Genomic DNA, 16,659 nt, shown 5'->3' with positions numbered 1-16,659 from the left:
CAAGAAGTCCCAGGTAAGATAAACTGATTTTTTTTCCATTAAGCTTTATGCATTACTCATTATTATTATTATTATTATTATTATATTATCCCTAATACCAGTCCAACTCATGCACATCGTAACCAGTTTTAATGTGCATGATTTAGACTGGTATTGGTGGTGATAATAATGAATAATACATGTGTAGTTTAAATAATGATGGACTGCTGCAATTGATTTTACCACAATAGTAATATCAAAATTAAATACATTCTCCACTGCTCGCTAGTAGCTGAAAAAGTATTTATTGATAAAATGTGTAGAAAAAAAAAAGGGGGGGGGGGGGTCTGGGAGCGCTCTTATTTGTTAATATGTGCGTTGCTCTGCACAGGAAAACTGAGAACCAACAGTGGGCTAGTGCACACTTGAATGTGTTTTTATTTCATGCAGTAGGAAAAAAAAAAAAACATGCAGCAATGAAACTGTGTGCATTTTCTCTATTGATTACATTAGCTTCTGTGAAAAAATGTGTGCATTATTCCACGTACAGACACACATGGTTGCAGAAACGCATGCAGAAAAAAGGTGTATAGAAAACTGACAGACAAGTGTGCCAACTGAACCAGGAACTTTAACAGCGCTGGAATGATCTCTCCAGTAGGATATCAGGGCAACATGCAGTGCTCATGCAAGCAAAAAGAGACACACACACACACACACACACACACACACACGGGGAGTCCCTGCAGCAAGCTGATGTCTCTTGAAAATAGAGAGTAGATGCAATCAACTTTCTTCCACACAGTGGTTCAGCAGGCAGTGTAAATACTCCAGCTCATTTGTGAATTGCTTGTTTTAAATGTCCTTGTCTGTCTAATCCTAGCGTGATATCGGCAGCCCCACACATGTGAAGTTCAAGGAGAGGGGAGAGATGGAAGCTAGAGCTGTTTAGACAGCTGAACGCATATAAACTGACAAATGTGGTGACAGAAACCACCCACTGGATTTGGGTTTACTGCAAGTCAGTGAAATCACACGAAAGATAATGAATCGTTTCCCCTCCTCGCTAGGCTGGGCCAGTGTGCTTTAAATATCCTTCACAAAAGAGTGAAGAAATAAATATAACTTAGATATGAAGTGTTAACTCCCAATGAGTCAACAGCCCAGCTTGACATTCACCTCTTTAGAGAAACTCTTTGCAGACATTTCTATTTACAGCTATGATTTTTTTTTCTTTGTGAACAGAAATAACAAAACAGCTTGTCTGCAGCATAAACTCTCTTCTGACAGTAGATGTGCAGGCTCGGCCGGACAGCACTCGGGGCAATGCAGCTGCTGAGTTCTGCTCAATCTGCCATTAACATTCATGCTTCGCTCCAACATCAGTGTCTGCATTTAAAGTGGACCTGAACTCTTGCACAGGACAGAAGGAAAACAGAGAAATGCACCCTGTATGTATTTAGACAGTTTAGCCTGTCTAATTCCCCCTCATCTGTGTCTAATCACAAGTTGTAATTTGATCCCTCATCTGTGTCAGCTGACTGCCACCACAGAGAGGCCAATTTGAAAGCACAGGATGTTAACTATATGTCTGCTTCCATGAAAGCAGGAAGTAGACACTGCAGATTTATTGCAGGATTTATATCCGCTTTAACAAATGTTGTTTTTTTTAAAGGTTGTTATGCTGTGGCATATCTTTCAGAGCAGAGAGGAAGTTCTGAGTTCAGGTCCGCTTTAAAGTTATCAAAGGACAAGAGGCAAGCAAGGAATGATACATTGTGTGCTGAGGGAGATGTATACATTTCTGCAACCTGCACAGACACATTCAGACTGTGCCAGCCCCTTCCAGTCTGAATAGTGGAGTAGATCCCATCTAAACACCATAAACACACACACAGATAGAAATCTGACTTGTGCTGCAGCTTCCGGTCACAAGATCAAAACTTTTTTTAGGCAGACCAAAACCGATCTAGAAGATCACTTATGCTAGGGATACACAACGCAATTTTTCATCAGAGCAAGGGGTAAAAAAAAAACAAAAAACTACTTGTTGCATGTCTGATCCGCTCCCAATCAATGATCAGATCAATTTTTAGATCACAGGTTGATTTTTAGATCACAACTGTACAAGATCCATCCTATTACCAATGGAGAGCAGATCAGAAATGTCAGAAATAGAGTCGATTGCGCTTCTTTATGGCCGATGCACTGCCACTTGCCGACTGTCATAGCCATAGCACCACCACTCACTGCATAATGCCAAATCTAAGCTTCCCAGAACACCCATAACCGCCATTAACATGGTAGGCTATTGTACTGCTGGGACGTTGCTTCACTGACCAGCACTTTCATTAAAAACAGCTGGGCATTAGTAAATGATTTTATATATGGTTAAATACTTTTATATGTTTCAAGACGTAGCGCTTGCCTGGTTAAAAATATGAAACTTATAAATTGCATTAAAGTCTGTGCTGTAACAATTTATTAATATAAGCTTTAAAGGGGTTATGTGGCATGTTAAAAGAAACTGACACTTACCTGGGGCTTCTATCGGCCCCCTGTAACTGTCATGTCCAGCGGAGTCGTCCTATGATCTTCCGTTCCCAGTCGGCACCGATCAATTATTCGTCTAACAAGCAGACGAACAGTGAGCGCTCCATCGTCTCCAGAAGCTTACTGTGCAAGCGCTGCACGAGGTTGTCTCGTACTGAGCCTGCGCAGTAAGCTCCCGGAGACGGCCGCGCAGTCGCATTAGATGAATAATTACTATATACACTCGTATATAACCTGAATTTTTTGGACCAAAAAATTTGGTCCAAAAGTGTGGCTGGGGTCGGCTTATACACGGGGCACCGTGCCAATATCTCCTCCGTAGTATCGCCCTCTACACAATGATTAATCAATCATTAAGGGGAGCAGGGGCACAGTTATGGCCGCATATCCTTCTAAACCGCGCCACATATACTGGATTGGGTGCTTGTTGTGTAGTGTATGGCAAATGGAACAATGATCTTACACCTTTGCATTTCCTCCCCCGGCTTATACACGAGTCAATCACTTTTCCCAAAAAAAAAATTTAGGCAAAAGTTGGGGGGTCGGCTTATACACGAGTATCCACGGTAGACCTGGATCAGCAGCGGATCGTAGGACAACTCCGCGGGACATGACAGCTACAGGCGGCCGATAGAAGCTCCAGGTAAGTGTCAGTTTGTTTGTTTTTTCTAACATGCCACAGAACCCCATTAAAAGGTAACCTGTACAGAGTAAAATGTAAAATAAACAAATGAATATTACATACTTACCTCGCCATCAGTTCCTCACAGAAGCACACCATTTTCTTCTAACAATGATTCCTTCCGGTTTGGACAAGATTATGTCAAAGCTGAAATATATCAGTTGCTGTCAGTTATCACTGAAAGGACAACGGATGTGCAAGGTAATGTCCATATTCCCCTATGGCTCAAGTGGGCGATGTTGCAGTTCAATTTAACAGTGTGCTGACCCAAAAGCTGTTATGGGGTAGAGGCCATTTGTTTCATGGATGATGGAGAATTCCATTGATCACAGTGTACAAACAGGACATGGGAGAGGAGAAAGAGATTGATGAGACTACTCGGGAAGTAAGTATGACTTGTGTATGTTTATTTTTTCTTAATTTTCAGTTAAGGTTCGCTTCAAAGGGGGAAAAAAAATCTCTTCACACGTAGTACCATAAAGCTGCTGTCACCAGTGCTCTGAAAGATGTAAGAGCCACACACAAACTCATTCATTACAGTGTACGGGGGCCCCTTAATCCTGTGTTCCCACCTGTAGTAATGCGTATTGACACTGGCACCTGTAGGTCTCTGACTCAGTAGTAACTGATCTGCACTTAGGAATTCCTGCAAAACCTCATATGCAGTACAAGATTAATTCTATGGCACTGTGAACACTACAGTGATTTGTAAGCAATGTGACTTAGAGCAATGGTATGTGGGAAATGACATGCTTGAGTAAAATCACACTTCAACATGCGGTAGGTATGCGATGACAAAATTCCAGGCTTAGTGTAATCTAGGAGCCTGCAAAGCCAGCTGTATACAAAAGGTCTATAGGGTGGCCATAAATTAACTAAAGCAAGCCACAGAGAAAATACTGTGCTACAGGTTCTCAACTGAACAATAATAATAAAAAAAAAAAAAAAGCTTTAGAAAGACAGTCCTCTTATTCCTGTACGTCGGGGAGCTGTGACATGATTTGCCTGGTGGAAGAAAGCCCCAGTTTCAGGTTTTCAGCAGACTGAACAAAGTATGAAATGAGTATCAAAAATAATCCCGCCATTCAAACGGTTACCTCACAGCCTGAAATAAAGACATAGAAAGACATTTTTCTAACTGTATTTACTCACAGCAGCTTATCGCAGCCATATGGAAGACAGAAGAGCAACAAAACTGACTGAAATAGCCAAAGCAGGGGTGTCAAACTCAATCAAGTAAGGGGTTAAAATCTAAAACCTCACTCCTCCCCCTTCTGCAGAGTGGCAGTTCAATATTTACCTGCCCAATGCTGCTTCAGCAGAAAAGGATCAAGTTAAAACATGGCCCAATGCAAGATGGCAGCCTTCACTCCCCCCATAGTCTTCTTGGTAAACTGAGGTTAGGTGTGTGGTGGGCATTACCAGCCACACAAGGGGGGCTGGATCCCGAGAGGGGGCTCCATGGTAATTTTGCTGAGGGGTCCCATGGATTGTTGCTCCACCCTACCTTAAACTGACAATGTTTCAACCAGAAACTGTCACTGGTGTGCTCCTCTGGATGGGACAGCAGTGTGCTGTCATTCTTTTACTGCTTACAATCATGCACATTTGAAGCTCTGGAGGGCCACACAGAATGGCAAGGTGGGCTGCATTTGGCCCGTAGGCCTTGTGTTTGACATCTGTGGGCCTCTCCTAAAATAGTAGTAAACTCGATCAGGTGTAATTAGCCACATCCTGCTGTGGGGGAGTTTGTCTGCATACTAACAAAATGTGAATTTTTTGAAGGAGGTGGTGCTTTTCTATACTTGCTGTAGTTAAACTTAGTCTGCACCGTGTATTTGTTCAACGAATTTGAAACAAACCAATGTTCCTAAATAAGAAACTTAGTAAAAGAAAAACAAAAATTCCATACGGTCTGGTTCCCCAGCTAGTTGTTGGTATAGGAAGATGTGACACGTACTGCAAGAACTCCACACATGGGCTAAATGTTCCTATTCAATATATTGGCCCATTATTGATAACATTTAGAAAAGAAACAAAAAGATATTACAGCTCAACTAGTCTCAAAGGAACAACATAACTATGAAGAGAACGTTGGTGTTTGTACAGCATTTTGCTGAGACCCCTTTACCTGTTAGAGGGGCTTCTCCCAGAACATTCCAACCACTGGGCAGCTGAAGAGATTTAAAAGCCAACGTTATCTTCTTATCAAGCGTGGTCACATCCTGAGGACATGGCTGGGCACTAATGAGGAACCTGGCAAAATTTAGGGCCTGCTGGTTAGTAGCATTGGCAGCTAAAAACTGAGCGGAATCAAATGCTTCATCGTGTATAAATTCAAAGTGATCTTCTGCCAGCACCACAACAGATCCCTTTTTGGATGCGCACAGAGAAACTGTAACAATCTCACAGCAGTCGTGGGCTGAAAGAGAAATAAAAAAAATGAAAGGGTTATTGATAAAGCACTTCAAGAGAAGTGAATACATACATAAAGCATAAGAAGTCATACATAAAGCAATCTTAGGAATTAAAATGAGAAGGTTAATCATTACACACGGCAATGTGCATAAAATAAAGGCCGATTCACATGCTAGATTGCTCTTGGCAGAGGTGACGGTCGGGACCATCTATGCAGAGAATCGATCTTGTGCACAGATGCCCCGATATGTTGCCGAACTGCCAAATCCTATCAACTGAGTGCATTTCCCCACTCTGTTCCATTGTGCACCATGCCATCATTCTATCTAAAGGTGGCCACTAATGGTCCAATTTCCAGCAAAAAATCGTTTGAGCGATCAGAAATTCTGATCGAATTGGTTGAAAATATTCTCAGTTGATGGGCGCAATCGATTATGAATGATTATAAAAATAGTAATCCAGTTGGATTTTTGTCAAACCAAAATTTAGGAAACAGATTGGTTTGTTGAAGGGGTAGTGAACGATGTTTCTTCTGATCTTAATTTCTGATCGCTCAAACGATTTTTCACTAGAAATTGAACCATTAGTGGCCACCTTAAGACTACAGACTTACTGTACACTCTTTACTTGTGCTGCGAAGCAAAGAAACCATTTAGTTAAAACAAAAAAACAATTAGATGTGGATTTTAGAAACGATTTTTACAAAAATCAATATCTAACATTCATGTGCATACAGCAGTGCATCGTTTTATATTCCATCAAGTATCAGCAGACAAATGATGGAATAACTATCAGAATGCCGTCACAGCAGGTCATTGTACTACTTGACAATACACAACCCATGAGAACCTCGATCACTTCCCACTCCTGTCTAATGAGTGACTGGTCTACCTTAATGCTAAACCACCATTACTAAAAAATGATCCTCTTTTACACAAAATGAAACTTAAGTCTGGTATTAGAAAGAAAACATACGTGCTTCATTGCCTGCACTTCAATGTAGTACAGCAAGGATGCTGTAGAAAAACCCAGATGGAAGGTAGATTTCCCACAACCTATAGATAAGTAGTCAAGAATTTCAAACACTTCATTTCATCCTTTTCAAAAACATCCTTAAAATGTAAAGACTTTAGTTTGGTTTAAAAGGTACATATGAAAGCAAAGCATGATGCATGTTCATAGTCGCTCTAATGGCTCTGAACGTTTTTAAGAAGACCTAAACTCAGAACGTCCTCTCTGCTCTAAAATATATGCAACAGCATAATAACTTTTGAAGAAAAACATCCTGAAATAAATCTGAAGTTTGTCTACTTCCTGCGATTATGGAAGCAGACATAGGGTTAACATCCTGTGTTTACCAATTAGCTTCTCTTCTGTGGCAGTCAGCTGACACAGGTGAGAGATCAAATTACAACTTGTGATTAGTCACACATGGGGGGGGGGGGGGTTTAGACAGGCTAAACTCTAAGTACATACAGGGTGCATTTCTCTGTTTCCCTTCTGTCCTGTGCAAGAGTTCAGGTCCACTTTAAAAAGCACAGCAGTGTTGGCTATCAGTTAAGGCAGAAAGCTCTGACTGTAAAGGATACCATTTACTGGCTAACTAAAAAGATTCAACATCTTTCCCATTCCACATGGTTTAGTCCTCATCACTTTTCACAGGAGGTAGCAAACAGCAGAATGATTGTAGGATAAACAAATCTGTTATAATAGAAAAAAACATATGCTGAATACTTGCAGTGAGTGCAGTATTGTGAAAGAGCAGCTTTTCGGGCCAGTTGTCCTTTAATAGCACTAAATATGCTCTTTTAAAGTGCTGCAAGGATTCTCTTATGTCTTGCAAGCTGTGGTGTTGCTTTGGTTGCAGAGTTCTGCCGATGCTGCTCTAATTGGATTAAAGATTAAGTTGTGTTCAGACATAATGACATTGCATTGTGTCATCTATCTGTGAAAATACTCAGTGGCACTCCACAGGCTGCTTCTCTCAGGACTAGCAGGTTAGGAGATTCCGTTTTCAGGATAGTGTCACTGATTTTCATGATTTTATTCCCCACATCCCTCCAAAACAATGCAGCCTCCATGCTTAACTGCATATCGTTCAAATCTGTGGAGTTTTCATACGGATGAAACACAGCAATGATAACATGACGGCTAACAAACCAAAACCATGCAACTACCTCAGACTTCATTTATAAACAGAACACATTTATACAAGCATCTATGAAACATGGATTTGTTTTGATTGTAGAAAGGAAATTTAATTATTACTAATACTACAGACAGTCACCTATCAATGCAGTGTGAAAACATCAAAATATTCTTACAACATAAGGCTGACCATACATGGGAATGTAGACAACACAAATACTTAACCAATATTAAAAACAAATAAAGAAGCATTGACTTATGGTGCATAAAAGGCCGTGGCCATTCTTTATTGGTTCAACTAAAGCTTAAAAGAAAGAGGTCCAGATAACTTTATTAACTTGAATAAACGACAAAATAATTAATAAATAACCAAACACTCCAGGATAGGTCCACCATTACAGTTCAGACCATTAGCATATGTTATTAAAACCGCAAGGACCCCTTCACGTAGACCAATAAAGTTTGACCACGACGAATCTCTTCTTGATGGGAAGGGTGGGCGGGGAGCTTGTCCCAACCACGCTGGAACCTAAGGCAAAGATTAGCTGCACAGCACCTACTTATATACCCTTAAGACCACCCTGATTGGCTGTCGCAACAAAGTTTAGGCCTAGCAACACCTGGCAGGTTCTACCTTACACCTCCTGCGACCAATCAGAACTCTGCCTACGAATCTCTTCCTTACTACCTAGGAGAAAATAGACAGCCAATCAGGGGGTTAGACACCTCAGCCATAGAAGCTATAGCAAAATCCTCATAGCAGTGTGACATGTCATTTATGACCTCAAAGCTTGCCTCTAATTCCTATGGTTGCCACAATCCCATGAAGGGCCTGCTTTATTAATACGGCCCTGTACATGGGAATGTAGACAACACAAATACTTAACCAATATTAAAAACAAATAAAGAAGCATTGACTTATGGTGCATAAAAGGCCGTGGCCATTCTTTATTGGTTCAACTAAAGCTTAAAAGAAAGAGGTCCAGATAACTTTATTAACTTGAATAAACGACAAAATAATTAATAAATAACCAAACACTCCAGGATAGGTCCACCATTACAGTTCAGACCATTAGCATATGTTATTAAAACCGCAAGGACCCCACCCGACAGGCTAACAGCCTGTCCCACCACCCACAGCCCTTTCTATGCACCACTGCAGGCCGAAATTAAAAATGTCATTGCCCACATCACTTAAATGCACTAAATCTTGCCTGTAAATACCTTGAGCATTACCTTCCAAATCCAGGTGACGGAAGGAAAAACCGCCAATGGAAGGCAGGAATTTTTCAAGCTTGTGGTTCAATCGCCTCCTAACCTTGTCAAAAGGGAGAAGGCTAGGAGACAATGACCAAGCTAAACGAGTAACCATTTCTGAGAACACTATGACTGTGTTGGGAGCTAGAAGGTGAAAAGCCTTGAGGTCATCTCTCATTTGAAAATAAAGATCCAAAGATTTCAGTTTTCCTAAATCATTTCCCCCCAAATGAACCACAAGGACATCAGGGGTTGGGAATTTTTCCAACATTTCAACTAAAACACCATTTAATTGATGCCAAAGCATTCCCCTAATTCCTTTCCAATGCACAGTATAAACATTAGGATCCAGATTCAGATTTTCTGTATAGCACCGCCTGAAGGCCCTTTTTTGTGCCCAGAATATATATGAATGTCCTATAATCCAAATCTCAGTCTTTAGACCTGAAAAAGAAAGCAAAATTAAGGACGAATGTATAATTTGAAAGTGTTCGATTTCCATCTCCCCAGTCTTTTGATCACAGACTCGCTCAAGCCTAATCTCGCAGCTTCAGTTGCTGCCCCAATTCTAAAGGAGTGTGAGGTGAATTTAGCATTCCCAAAGCCCGCGTGCAGCACGCACTTCCGTAAAACTGAGGTAAATTGGAAGTTAGTCAAAGCTGAACCATCTGAATGACACAGCAAAGTGCCCTCTGTAGAACCTCGCTCCTGCAAGAACACATATAAATTACGCACCGGACAAAGCTGACTGTCAGGCCATGAATTTAGCTCCAACCACTCCCCTCGACCTAGTTGGTCCATTTTAGATTTTTGAATGAAAATACCTACTCTAGATTGCTCTAAGACCACATGTTTGTATTGTAATCCACCTACATCTGCCCTGCTCTTTGCAATGAGTTCGGATACCCGCAAAGCAGCAAAGAACATAAGGCAAAAGGCACATTTAAATAAACTGGTTTCGAAATTTGAAGAGCAAATGGAAGCGGTAGCTTCCCATAATGCTGTTAATACATTAATGGTTATAGGTTGTCTATTGTCAGGTGTGTGGGTAACCCGTCTATGTCCTTTCAATATTTGTCTAACTGAAAAGAAGGAGTTGCAGGCCGGGAGCCCACGTAATTTCAAAAAGAAGGAGATTCCTGCCAGAGATTTCGTGATGTGTGAATATGACATACCCTTCTGAATGGCACTTGCTGCGAACTGAATAATCATGTCCTCAGAGCATAACCACTCAGAGCGGCCCAAACCATTCGTAAAATTAACCCAATCTCGCCAAGCAATTGAATATGCCTGCCATGTTGTCTTGGAGACAGATTGCTGGATCCTGGCGCAGACTAACTCCAAAGCAGATCCCACAGGAAAGGCGGAACTAACTCTCCCACCAGTTCTGCCGATGGAGCCAAGGATCGGAATCTTGTCATCTGGAATCGTGACAAAGAGTCAGCTATATCGTTTTGTAAACCTGGCACATAACTGGCTTTTATCCAGACATTAAATTTTAAAGCATAGAGAACTAGCAGCCGCAAAAGTTTTACTACTAATGGAGATTTTGAGGACATGCAGTTCACGGCAAATACCACCCCTTTGTTGTCAGTTTGTACTACAATTCTCTTCCCTTCAAAATGGACTCCCCAGATAAATAAAGCTGCTAAAACAGGAAAAAGTTCCAAAAGAACTATATTCCCTGTCACCTCCTTTTGACACCAGGACAACGGCCACCGGGCATTGAACCATTTCCCTTGAAGAAAAGCCCCGCAGCCAATGCTGCCAGAAGCATCTGTGAAAAATTCTATATCAATATTAGTAACAAATTCGTCCTGCCAGATGGAACGGCCATTATAGCTGTTCAAAAACTCTGCCCAAACTAATAAATCCTCCTTTAACTCAGCAGACATTCTAATATGCGATCGGGGTGACTTTAAACCTCTGGATGCCCTTGATAATCTTTTAGAGAAAACCCTGCCCATGGGCATAATTCTGGTCGTGAAAGCTAAGCAGCCTAGCAAAGACTGCATTTCTTGGAGCAAGACCTTCTTTCTCCTCAGGAAAGTAAAGATTAGTGTCTTTAATTTATTAATTTTCTCATCAGGTAAACGGAACTCCATAAGAGTGGTATCGATTGTTATACCCAAGAATTCAAGAGTGGTACATGGGTGAACTGTTTTCTCATCAGCCAGCGGGATCTGAAAATGTTTACAGATTACTGAAAAGGTTATTAATAAATTGTGACAAACGTGTGATTCCCTAGGACCCATGAATAAGAAATCATCTAAATAATGAATCAGACTGGCTTGACCTGTAATTACTTGCACTACCCACTCTAGAAATGTCGAGAAGCTCTCAAAATAGCTACAAGATAGAGAGCATCCCATGGGCAAGCATTTATCAAAGTAGAATTTGTCTTCAAAATGAAAGCCTAGTGAGTTGAATGATTCTGGGTGAATTGGCAATAATCTGAAAGCGGATTTAATGTCCGCTTTTGCTAGTAAAGTGTGCCGACCCAATGGGCGGAGCAATTTTAAAGCATCGTCAAATGAGGTGTAAGAAACTGAGGTCAACTCCCTGCTGATTTCATCATTTAATGAGCTTCCAGTAGGAAACGATAAATGATGAATCATCCTATATTCACCTGGTTCTTTTTTAGGTACAATACCCAGTGGCGACAGACGGAAATTAACAAAAGGAGGTGACAAGAATGGGCCAGCTACTCTTCCAGCTGCTATTTCTTTAGCAATTTTTTCCCTTACTATATCTGTATGTAGAGAAATTGATTTTAAATTCTTTACTATGACACATCCTGGACCTGAAAATACTGGCAGTTTAAAACCATACCTAAAACCATCAATTAGTGTTTGCGCTTTCGCCCTGTCTGGATACATGTGCAGCCACGGGAGCATGTTTGTTATGCTCACTGGCGTAACTATTCTTAAGAAAAAGCTCCTTGCCAGTAGATGTCGATGTGTTAGCTTTTTTAAAACACTTAGAAACTGGATGAGACCCGCCGCAGAAGCCACATTCGTGCCTGTACTTGCACGTGCCAGGCCATTTGCATTGAGCCTCATTAAAGGCAAAGCAAACACCACGTTTTAGACCAGTAGTACCTGAAGCAGATGGTTGTCTAAACGACGAAACTTTCTGTGGCATCATCAGGTTCAGCCAGAGTTCAGCATCCTTAGTACCCCATCCTGCCTCTGGGTAAACTGACAGTTTCTGCCTGAAAGCTTCGTCGTACTCAAACCACGCGAAACCGCCAAATGATTTGTAAGCTCCCAAAATAGAATTTAGGTACAAAAACATCTGCTGACACTTATCAGGAGATCGTTCACCAATAACGCTGGCATAGATGCAAAAAGCCTGCAACCAATTGCTGAACGATCTAGTGACGGGTCGACGCCGATCTTCCTCCGATTTCTCATCCTTTTTCTCGAGTTTTAAATGAGGTAGCAATGAAAGAATGTCTACGTAATCACCTTTCCATATCTTTTCTTTCACTGTTATAGATAGGTGAAAACCTAATGGAGAGAGCTTGACCGGCAAAGATTCTTTATAGGCAGCCTCAGGCACCCCTGGTTTACCAATTGGCAGAGCTGTTGGTGCCTGAGTAGCTGCAGTAACCATAGGAGATGTTAATACGACAGGAGAGGGAGAAGAGGGGGAGGGCGGAGGGGGTGTTTGTGCTACCTCCCTACCTTCCCACACCCTGCCTGCAGACAAGGTAACATCATTAGACACAGGCTGAAGAGCAGACAACAATGCAGACAATAGAGCATTAACTGAAGGGGCATACATACCATCCCTGGGATTTGCGTGCGCAGGCTGGTGTCCAATCGTCGGGATGCTGGAAGCAGGTGTGCTGATGTGGGGCCCTCCGGCATGGAGCTGCGCAGCACAGCCAGCAGAAGCAGGAACCGGCGTTGCCCGTTGCCCGGGCAACCCTATACCCGCTCCACTAAGCTGTGCACGCACACTCCCACCACCAGAGAGGCCGCCTGAGGGTGTTGCAGGCTCCGGGCGGACAGTTCCGGCAGGCTGGGTCGAACGGCTGGGGGCACCCCGTGCATTCTCATTGGTCGGCGGCCAGAGCCGGCCAACGTCATGGCTGCTGGTCCCGCCCCCGGCTGGGGCTGACATCGCCGCTCCTCTGCTCCATTGAGAGAGCCCTTGGTGGCTCTCATTGGTCGGCGAAAGGAGCCGACCTGCATCACTGCCGCTGGCCACGCCCCCGACTGGGGCCGAAAGCGCCGCTCCTCCACTCCGCAGAGAGAGCCCAGGAAGGCTCTCATTGGTCGGCGGGAAAGGTAGACTTCCGTCATCTCCGATGGCCACGCCCCCGGCTGGGGCCGACACCGCTACTCCTCCGCTCCACTGAGAGAGCATAGGATTGCTCTCATTGGTCGCTCCAGCGACAGGATACGCCTCTGGGGATTCCCTATAGGTCGCGCCAGTGACCACCGAAGGCCCCGCCTCCTCCACAGTGCGGTTGGTCGGCGCTGCCAGCAAGCCGGATGGCCCCGCCTCCAAGCCCCGCTGATTGGCCGCAATTGAATCACCAGCCGGGCGGGCCTCGATCAGGGGGGAATTCTCCGGCGCCAGACTAGGCAACGCCTCCAGACCTCCAGGACCGCAGAGAAACTCCGACTGGCAGGGGTGCAGAGCTGCCGGGCTGGCCGCACACGAGCTCCATGCAGGGCGGGCTTCCAGCACAGGATTCTTCGCCGCCGCTGCAGCTGAACTCCCGGCCGACCTCCCAGGTCGGACATGCGCCGATCCACTCCCCTTCTGCTTCCCGGACTTGCTTGCAGCTGTCGGGTACTTCTCCTTCCGCCTACTTGACATGCCGGATTCCGGAGAGTAGGTGCGCCTGGCCTTCTTCAATCTCTTCGCCGGCAACACCGCAGGTACTGTGCCTCTTCTTCCATCCTCTCTCTCCGCTTCAGCCAGCTGTAGGCACCGGGATAGTAGCTCCAATCCTCCCGGTTCTTCAGCTCGGGCAGCCAACAACCTTGTGATATCCATTGTGGGGGACAGCTCCGTATTACAGCTCATTACAAGCTCTGTATCACAGCTCTTGAGCTTGTCCCAACCACGCTGGAACCTAAGGCAAAGATTAGCTGCACAGCACCTACTTATATACCCTTAAGACCACCCTGATTGGCTGTCGCAACAAAGTTTAGGCCTAGCAACACCTGGCAGGTTCTACCTTACACCTCCTGCGACCAATCAGAACTCTGCCTACGAATCTCTTCCTTACTACCTAGGAGAAAATAGACAGCCAATCAGGGGGTTAGACACCTCAGCCATAGAAGCTATAGCAAAATCCTCATAGCAGTGTGACATGTCATTTATGACCTCAAAGCTTGCCTCTAATTCCTATGGTTGCCACAATCCCATGAAGGGCCTGCTTTATTAATACGGCCCTGTACATTATGCGATGTGATAAAACAACCTTTGTACTAACTTTCAGCCCAGGTTCCCAAAAATGCTGGTAGGATTTTAAAGCGGACCTGAACTCAGGAACTCCTCTCTACTCGAATACATAAGCAACAGCATATTAACCTTTAAAGAAAAACATTTCTTTGTTACAGCTTACAGAACTCCTGCAATAAATATGCAGTGTGTCTATGTGTCTACTTCCTGGTTTCATGGAAGCAGACAAAGAGTTAACGTCCTGTGTTTTATAATATATATATATATATATATATATATATATATATATATATATATATATATATATATATATATATATATATATATATATATATATATATATATATATATATATATATATATATGTATATATATGTATATATATGTGTATATATGTGTATATATATATATATGTATATATATATATGTATATATATATATATATGTATATATATATATATATATATATATATATATATATATATATATATATATATATGCAGTGTTCTCCCCAGGGCTAATTAGGTGGGCGGGCCGCCCGGCTGATTTGAAGCCCCGCCCGCCTGTTGGCATGTGCTCGCCTGGGGCTTCTAGTAAACTTCACATAGGAGCGCTCCATTGCCTGGTTTCAATCAGCGCCAGCCTCGCACAATAGCAAAGACTGACGCTGTACACTGCAGGAGCGCTCCTCTGCCTGTCAGCTCAAGTGTTCTGGTGAGACAGGGAGGGATTGGCTGGGCGGGTTGTAAGGGGCGGGACTCCTGCTCCGATTCTCCGAGTAATGGAATCTAATTTATAACGGTGCCCCCACTGCCTTACTCTCGTCAATGAAAACAGAGCGAGCAGTAAAGCAAAAAAAAAAAGCCCACACAGCAGCAGCAGCTTCCAGGAGTGAGATGAGAGCCACGTGGGTCTCCGGGACAGCCTCAGAGAGGCTCACGTAGTCTTTCCTTCTCCTCCAGACTGCAGGTAAACATGCCTGAGTAGTTGAAAACGCGTTTAATCCGGCAGGGGGGAGACCCGGAGATCAGGAGAAGTGATGCCCCTTCACACCTCTGCATGTTTATTTATTTGCTTTGGGGGCAGAGGAGACACAGCCATCATGCAGAGCATGTTTAATGACAGGCTGTCTGTAAAAAGGCAGCCCCCTGTGCACTTGTCTCCTGCTGGCCCCAGCTTTGTATCGTGTCTGTAGTGCTGCCCCTCCCCCTGCACACTGGGGACACTTAGTGGAGCTGAACTCTTGCACAGGACAGAAGGAAAACAGAGAAATGCAGCCTGTATTTACACAGTTTAGCCTGTGTAATTTCATCTCTTTCTGTGTCACATGACTGCAGATCAGCTCATTTAAAAAGCACTGAATGTTAACATGTCTGCTTCCAAGAAAGCAGGAAGTGGACACACTGCAGATTTATTGCAGCATTTGTATCAGCTGTAACAAAGAAATGTTTTTCTTTAAAGGACAACTAAAGCGAAACGGATATGGAAGCTGCCATAATTATTTACTTATAAGCAATGCCAGTTGCCTGGCTGTCCTGCTGATCCCCTGCCTCTAATAATTTTACCCTAGCCTCTGAACAAGCATGCAGCATATCCGATGTTTCTGACCATATTCTCAGATCTGACAAGATTAGCTGCATGCTTGATTCTGGTGTGATTCAGACACTACTGCAGCCAAATAGATCAACAGGGCTGCCAGGCAATTGGTATTGTTTAAGAAGAAATAAATATGGCAGTCTCCATATTCTTCTCACTACAGTTTTCCTTTAAAGGTTATGCTGTTGTGCATCTTTTAGAGCAGAGGGGAAGTTCTCTGTTCAGGTCTGCTTAAAAAGGGACCTGAGCACCTTAATCTGAAACAATCTGCTAGGTACACACAATGCAATTTTCTGACAGATCTACTGTCAGATCGATTATTCCCAACATGTCCAATCTGATTTCTACACGATTTCCTATTGAAGTGAACAGAAAATCGGAAATCAGATCAGACATGTTGAAAATTGTCGATCTGACAGTAAATCTGTCCAGAAATTGCATTGTGTTCTTAGCAGGTCCATTGGCTTGTCTCCTCATCCTCTTTTTATTCTGTAAGCAGAGCTGCATTCCCCCCTCGCATGCCACCCGGCTACTTTTTTATGCCACCCGGCTGGAAAAAAATTCTGGGGAGAACACTGTATATGTATATATATATATAT

The 16,659-nt window shown here is 43.2% G+C and overlaps 1 protein-coding gene across 8 annotated transcripts in view; it reads right to left on the bottom strand.

The window, feature by feature from the left end:
* AKAP13 (A-kinase anchoring protein 13) overlaps nucleotides 1-16,659 on the bottom strand; it is a 384,453-nt gene that overhangs the window by 233,634 nt on the left and 134,160 nt on the right. For all 8 annotated transcript variants that reach the window (XR_011030254.1, XR_011030251.1, XR_011030255.1 and 5 more), the window contains one exon: nucleotides 5,346-5,636. Coding sequence is in view for 1 of the 8 variants with exons in the window: in XM_068275158.1 (XP_068131259.1) it covers nucleotides 5,346-5,636 (291 nt within the window). In the remaining 7 variants the exon portion in view is untranslated. The remainder of the gene's footprint in view (nucleotides 1-5,345; nucleotides 5,637-16,659) is intronic.

Source organism: Hyperolius riggenbachi, chromosome 3 (assembly GCF_040937935.1).
Source record: "Hyperolius riggenbachi isolate aHypRig1 chromosome 3, aHypRig1.pri, whole genome shotgun sequence".
Classification (NCBI taxonomy): domain Eukaryota; kingdom Metazoa; phylum Chordata; class Amphibia; order Anura; family Hyperoliidae; genus Hyperolius; species Hyperolius riggenbachi.
This window is presented reverse-complemented; position numbering and strand designations above follow the sequence as displayed.